The sequence below is a fragment of the Sparus aurata genome, chromosome 16 (assembly GCF_900880675.1).
Source record: "Sparus aurata chromosome 16, fSpaAur1.1, whole genome shotgun sequence".
Taxonomy (NCBI): domain Eukaryota; kingdom Metazoa; phylum Chordata; class Actinopteri; order Spariformes; family Sparidae; genus Sparus; species Sparus aurata.
The window spans coordinates 451,115-458,265 of record NC_044202.1 but is presented as its reverse complement, the minus strand read 5'-3'; the positions used below and the strand labels follow the sequence as shown (position 1 = coordinate 458,265).

The 7,151-nt window shown below is 48.9% G+C and overlaps 1 protein-coding gene across 5 annotated transcripts in view; it reads left to right on the top strand.

The window, feature by feature from the left end:
• The first annotated feature begins 278 nt into the window (after nucleotides 1-278).
• Nucleotides 279-7,151, top strand: part of LOC115597682 (mitogen-activated protein kinase-binding protein 1-like) — a 20,084-nt gene continuing 13,211 nt past the window's right edge. Inside the window, exons 1-10 of one of the 5 annotated variants that reach the window (XM_030443855.1) lie at nucleotides 279-402; nucleotides 1,212-1,382; nucleotides 1,467-1,604; nucleotides 1,691-1,873; nucleotides 2,030-2,047; nucleotides 3,645-3,805; nucleotides 3,930-4,128; nucleotides 4,908-5,057; nucleotides 5,133-5,311; nucleotides 5,430-5,521. In XM_030443855.1, the coding sequence (XP_030299715.1) occupies nucleotides 1,221-1,382; nucleotides 1,467-1,604; nucleotides 1,691-1,873; nucleotides 2,030-2,047; nucleotides 3,645-3,805; nucleotides 3,930-4,128; nucleotides 4,908-5,057; nucleotides 5,133-5,311; nucleotides 5,430-5,521 (1,282 nt within the window). In that variant the 5' untranslated portion in view covers nucleotides 279-402; nucleotides 1,212-1,220. The remainder of the gene's footprint in view (nucleotides 403-1,211; nucleotides 1,383-1,466; nucleotides 1,605-1,690; nucleotides 1,874-2,029; nucleotides 2,048-3,644; nucleotides 3,806-3,929; nucleotides 4,129-4,907; nucleotides 5,058-5,132; nucleotides 5,312-5,429; nucleotides 5,522-7,151) is intronic. The other 4 variants (XM_030443853.1, XM_030443852.1, XM_030443857.1 and 1 more) reach the window with 4 other exon arrangements.

The following is a 7,151-nucleotide window of genomic DNA, read 5'->3' as shown; positions in this document are numbered from 1 at the left end:
CGCAGACGCACAGAACAGGACGCCCACAGACAGACGCACGCTCGTCACCGTCACGCGCGGAGTATAGCGGCGCTGACCTAGCGGTATAGCAGCGTCTGGGGAGAACCCTGCTTAGGCGGGAGGCAAAAATGCTTGGGCGCCGCGCCTAAGCCGTATAATGGCAGGGAAAACCCTGGATGATGGTGATGATGGTGATGAATGTGGGCATGATGGTGATGATGGTGATGAATGTGGGGATGATGGTGATGAATGTGGGGATGATGGTGATGATGGTGATGAATGTGGGGATGATGGTGACATCGTGTGAAGTGATATAAAACTTAAAGTGTTTCTCTGTGTTTCAGGAAGGCGATCACCACGTTAGCATTTTCCCCCGATGGGAAATACATCGTCACAGGAGAGGTGAGTCTTACTGCAGCTCACCAGTCCTGACCCGGGACCAGTCCTGATTCGGGGCCAGTCTAATACTTGGAGTGGATCTGAGCATGTTCAGTTCAGCTCGGATCACGTCAGAATGTTCACAGAAGAGAATATTCTATAAATTTAGTTCGTAACAGTTTGTTTTATTCAGATTTGATTCTCTGACCGACTGCACACAAACATAATAAATATATATATATATGTATATATATATATATATGTATATATTTTAGGGCTACCAAACGATTAATTTTTTTAATCGCATTTTATCCATAGTTAACTCGCGATTAATCGCAAATGAATCACAATTTTTTTTGCCACATTTTTTTCTGTTCTAAATGTACCTTAATCTATTTTTTTCATGTTCTGAATACTTTTAACAACATAAGAAAGGGCAAATATGCCTGCTTTATGAAAATGTTTATCCAACACTTCATATCATTCAGGAAAATAAAAGGCTCAAAAAATATCCCCTCACCCTAAATGGGATCAAAACATGGTGATGTCTGCTTTTGGCGAGGGGGGGGCAGTGGGCTCTCTGCATCTGCCGTGTGTTTGGCTTGCAAATGATATCTGAGACTCGACGTACTTCAATGGTAACTCATTTCATGTCGACAGTACGTGCAGATAACTTTTGTCCTATCGACCGAACCATCTGGCAGAGTTTTGAAAGTCATCGGACGAGTCAACAAAGAAATCATTTGTTGTAATTCATGAAAACTGATTCAGTGTTTATATTTATTGTGTGTAACACAATTCATGTTGACCTTCCTCCTCCTCTTCCTCCTCAGAGCGGTCACATGCCGGCGGTTCGGGTCTGGGAGGTGTTGGAGCGTCAGCAGGTCGCAGAGCTGCAGGAACATAAATACGGCATCGCCTGTGTGTCGTTTTCTCCCAACGGGAAATACATTGTCAGCGTCGGCTACCAACACGACATGATGGTGAACGTGTGGAACTGGAAGGTAAAGGACACGCCCACACTGATCACTGATGGCCACTGCGAGCTGTAAACATACAAACAAATGTTGTTGTTGTCTGTTGATCAGAAAAACATCGTGGTTGCAGCCAATAAGGTGTCCAGTAAAGTGACGGCCGTCTCCTTCTCCGACGACAGCTCCTACTTTGTTACGGCCGGCAACCGCCACGTCAAGTTCTGGTACCTGGACCATGCCAAGACCTCCAAGGTGCGCCTGTCAGCCACGTGTTGATCACCTGATGATGGTAGCTTCCTGTGTGGTTCCTGTATGTTCTGACCGATCGTCCTCTGCAGGTGAACGCCACTGTCCCTCTGCTGGGGCGCTCGGGGCTGCTGGGAGAGCTCAGGAACAACTTCTTCAGCGATGTGGCGTGTGGGCGGGGCCGGCAGGCCTCCTCCACCTTCTGCATCACTTCCTCCGGTCTGCTGTGTGAGTTTAACGACCGGCGACTCCTCGACAAGTGGGTGGAGCTGCGGGTGAGTCCCAGCGCTCGTTTTAGGAAGTTAAAACAGCCGCAGGACGTCTCCGTGACGACCCAGACTGATGCTTCATGTAAAGTTTCACCGTGTGTCTGTCTTTAACCTGAAACACTCTAATGTGAAGTTCTGCTTCCTCCTCTGCTTCCTGTGCAGAGAGTCGACTCCGCCTCCGTAAGTCGTCATCTCACCTGGACTCAGTTCAGCCTGTGACGCCTCACAAACATTTAGTCCTGAAAATTATATGAACAAATAATTTATCAAAGATGTCTGATGAAAAGATTTTCTGCATTTACACCTGTCAGACACTGGTCCAGTTCATACTCAACAGAACAGAACCAACAGCAACATTAGCAGAAAACGTAAAAGACACAAAGCTACGATAGCATCCTCCAGATCTGTTGATCTGCTGTTTGTGACCTGACATGAGATTTAATATGATTTGATTATTAATGTGTGTTAGTGTTAGGCTTATTAAAGGTGTTAGCATTAGGCTAATTAAAGGTGTTAGCATTAGGCTAATTGAAGGTGTTAGCGTTAGGCTAATTAAAGGTGTTAGCATTAGGCTAATTAAAGGTGTTAGTGTTAGGCTAATTAAAGGTGTTAGCGTTAGGCTAATTAAAGAAAACAAAAGGTTTGGATCTTTTTTTTTATTGAGTCGAAAACAAAGAAATCTGATCTCTGTTCTCACTGGCTGAACTGACTGACTCAGACACGCCAACGTCCTTTCCCTCACTCCATTGGTCGGTCTCACATCACGCCGCCGTCATTCATAAACAACACTGTACCTGATTGGCTGAGTGACGTTTCACCCTGCTCCCATTCCACACTCAGATTCACAGAGGACCCTGAACGCAGCACGAGTCACGACTGCCAACATCCACTCACTGCTACAGTACTGTAGGACTGGTACTGTGGTGCTGGTACTGTTGTACTGGTACTGTAGGACTGGTACTGTGGTGCTGGTACTGTAGGACTGGTACTGTTGTACTGGTACTGTTGTACTGGTACTGTAGGACTGGTACTGTTGAACTGGTACTGTGGTGCTGGTACTGTTGTGCTGGTACTGTTGTACTGGTACTGTGGTGCTGGTACTGTTGTACTGGTACTGTAGGACTGGTACTGTTGTACTGGTACTGTAGGACTGGTACTACTGGTACTGTGGTGCTGGTACTGTGGTGCTGGAACTGTAGGACTGGTACTGTAGGACTGGTACTACTGGTACTGTGGTGCTGGTACTGTGGTGCTGGTACTGTAGGACTGGCACTGTAGGACTGGTACTGTGGTGCTGGTACTGTGGTGCTGGTACTGTAGGACTGGCACTGTAGGACTGGTACTGTGGTGCTGGTACTGTGGTGCTGGTACTGTAGGACTGGTACTGTAGAACTGGTACTGTAGGATTGGTACTGTGGTGCTAGTACTGTGGTGCTGGTACTGTGGTGGTGCTGGTCCAGAGTGTAGGCGCAGCAGCGGCTCAGTCACACGGCGCTCTCTGTCTGGTTCTTGGCTCGCTGACATTCAGTCACTTCATTTACATTCAGCTTCAGTCAGACAGACTCTTTGTTCAGTGTGTCGACGGCCTGATGACACACACACACACACACACACAGGCGCACACACACACACACTGGATCTGCCGCTGAAAGTAGTTCCCAACACGAGCACCACAACACGTCTTCATCTTCATGGCGTCCTCACAACTCAACAGGATGAAGTTTCACCTTTCACCTCACCTGTCTGTCTGTCTGTCTGTCTGTCTGTCTGTCCACAGACGTCTCAGGCCACCTGTCTGTCCGTCACAGACGAGTTGATCTTCTGTGGTTGTTCTGACGGGACGGTCAGAGCCTTCAGCCCCGTCAACCTGCACTTCCTGTGCACTTTGCCCCGCCCACATTGTCTGGGAGCCGACATCGCCAGTATGGTGGACGCCAGGTAACGCACACAATAAGTTACCATGGAAACCACAGACACATCAGCCTGGTTTTTATTTGGGCTCATCTTGTTAAAATAATTCCTCTCTGCTTCTTTTCCTCCTCCTCCTCCTCCTCCTCCTCAGTCAGCTGTTCTCCTGCAGGTCGGAGGCTCGTTACCCGGACACGGTGGCGGTTACCTACGACCCCACAAACCGCTGGCTGTCGTGCGTCTATAACGACCACAGCGTTTACGTGTGGGACGTCCGCGACCTCCGGGACCCTCGCAGGGCGGGAAAACTGTACTCAGCCCTTTATCACTCCTCCTGTGTGTGGAGCCTGGAGGTCAGCGGGTCCTCACACACACACACACACACACACACACAGTGAAGGGTCACGTTCCTCAGAGGTCAAAGGTCACACAGCTCATAAAAACACAGAGCTCACATCGACATGGAGCTGCTGCAGCTGTCAGCAGCTGCTTAGCGTAGCTTAGCATAAAGACTGTAAACAGGCTGAAGGAGCTAGCTGTGAGTTTACACAGCGAGGCTGCAGGAAGTCAACGCTTACGGCTGAGAGGTGTTTTGGTGTGAAACCACGTTGTGTCGTCTTTACGCTTCAGGTTTGTACGTATTAAACAAATGAAATGTAAAATGTAAGAGCTGCTGCAGGGGGAGTTTGTTTACTTTGGACGGAGCCAGGCTAGCTGTGTCCCATGTTTCTAGTCTTTATGCTAAGCTAAGCTAACCAGCTGCTGGTTGTCACTACATATTTAGTGCACAGGGAGAAATCAACCTGAACAACATGATCAATATGTTAATATATTACGGAGTGATCGATCAGGTCGTTATTGATGATTAATGAAATTTGAAGGTAATTTTCTTCTCTGGGAATAAAAGTACTGAAGTATCAACAGTAGTTTCAGGTAGTAAAAGTACTTTTTTAAGTGTTTAGGTGAAAAACAGGACTTCCTGCCTTCTGTGATTGGATACTGTCGCTGAGCTGTGATTGGATTATCATGTTTCAGGGGGAGGGGTTTAGTGTGACTGTCACAAACTCTAATTATCTGCCTGGTGTGAGAACATGAAACAGTCCAGGTGAGCAGCCCCTCCTGTCTCCTGCAGGTGTACCCAGAGGGGGGAGGAGGAGGAGGAGGAGGAGGAGGTGAGGTGCGTCTCCCCTCCGGATCGTTTCTGTCCTGCTCCTCAGACAACACCATCCGACTGTGGAGCATCGACGGCGTCAACGTCATCAACAGGAACATCCTGAGCCACGTACGACAGCACACACCGTCACCTTTGTTTACACACCTGTACACGTCACCTGACCCCTGACCCCTGACCCCTCAGGACCTGCAGAAGGTTATCTACGTGGATGAGAACATCACCAGCCTCCTCGACACGGAAAGCACCGGAGAGTCCGGCTCAGAGGGGCAGCAGACGGACCAGAGCAGGGTGGGCATTAGGACCCTTAGGGTCAGTCCTGATGGACAGCACCTGGCCTCTGGAGACCGCATGGGAGTCCTCAGGTGAGACGAGGGGAGGAGGAGGAGGAGGAGGAGGAGGAGGAGGAGGACGGGGGGGGGGGGGTCTCCACCAACTCTACTGACTGTGTGTGTGTGTGTGTGTGTGTGTGTGTGTGTGTAGGATCCATGACCTGGACAGCATGGAGGAGATCATGAACGTTCAGGCTCACGACTCAGAGATCCTCTGCCTCGAGTTCTCAAAGCCCGACACAGGTGAGACCAATCAGAGCACAGCTGCTGGAGCTCACCTGCGATGAGGTGACAGCGGTGACTCTGAGGACCCGTTGCTGTCGTCTGTCTGCCGCCACATGACCTGAACACTGTGGTGGTTGTTGTGTGTGAACCAGCAGCTCCTCTGCCCCTGAGCCAGGCAGTGAACCACGAACTGAGGCTGACCTGATCTCTGTGTTTTCGTGGTTCAGTTGTGGTTTTTGTGACATCACATGTGACTTAACCAATAAGAGATCAGAGCACAGATGAATTTATCTCAGTCACAGTTTGATTCAGACAGAACTGCTGCGGCCCGTCTGACCTCAGATATGTTCAGAAGACGATCTTTATGACTTGATGAAGTGTTCAGGTAACTGTACAGAGTCTGGTTGGTGGAGTTGTAGGCTGACGTTCGTCTCGGAGGTTCAGGTCGACAGGGTTGAATGATTATTGATTTATTGATTAAAACAAGCTGAGCTGGTTGGAGAGAAACCAGCTGAGTCAGCAGCTCATCAGGACGAAAACCTGAAGGAATTAAAACGGAATTTGGTAACAAAAGTTTTTATTACAGAGAGAAAGTTGAGAGAGAACACACACACACACACACACACACACACACACACACACACACACACACACACACACTCTCACACACACACACACACACACACACACACACACACACTCTCACACACACACACACACATAAAACAGGTGATTAAACCTCTCGACAGTTAAACCAGCAAACTCAACAATACAACACTTCTCTGTCGACATGGAAACAACAACACACACACAGAGGAATGCTGAGGCTCATAAACACACACACACACACACACACACACACACACACACACACACACACACACACTCTCACACACACACACACACACACACACACACAAACACACACACACACCTCCTGACAGGATTAAACTGAGCTCGTCCTGACTGCTGAGCTGGCGTCTTCTGTCTCAGCACTTTGGACCAAACTACAGGAAGTGATGTCACCCCTGCTGTGTGTGTGTGTGTGTGTGTGTGTGTGTGTGTGTGTGTGTTGGATGTTGCATGTTGAGGCAGATGAGCCTCGTTTACGTTGATTTTCAGAACACGCAGCAGCTCTGTGAAGCTTCACTTACAGAACTTTCAGGTCCGTCAGAACCAACCAGTGATGACGTTCTCACTAACATGTATATTTAGCTCAGGACCGTCAGTGTTCTGCTCTGACCTGTCTGTCTCTCTGACCTGTCTTCTGTCTCTCTGACCTGTCTGTCTCTGACCTGTCTGTCTCTCTGACCTGTCTGTCTCTGACCTGTCTGTCTCTCTGACCTGTCTGTCTCTGACCTGTCTCTCTCTCTGACCTGTCTCTGTCTCTCTGACCTGTCTCTCTCTGACCTGTTTGTCTCTGACCTGTCTGTCTCTGACCTGTCTGTCTCTCTGACCTGTCTTCTGTCTCTCTGACCTGTCTGTCTCTGACCTGTCTGTCTCTCTGACCTGTCTGTCTCTGACCTGTCTCTCTTTGTGACCTGTCTGTCTCTGACCTGTCTCTCTCTCTGACCTGTCTGTCTCTCTGACCTGTCTCTCTCTCTCTGACCTGTCTGTCTCTGACCTGTCTCTCTCTCTGACCTGTCTG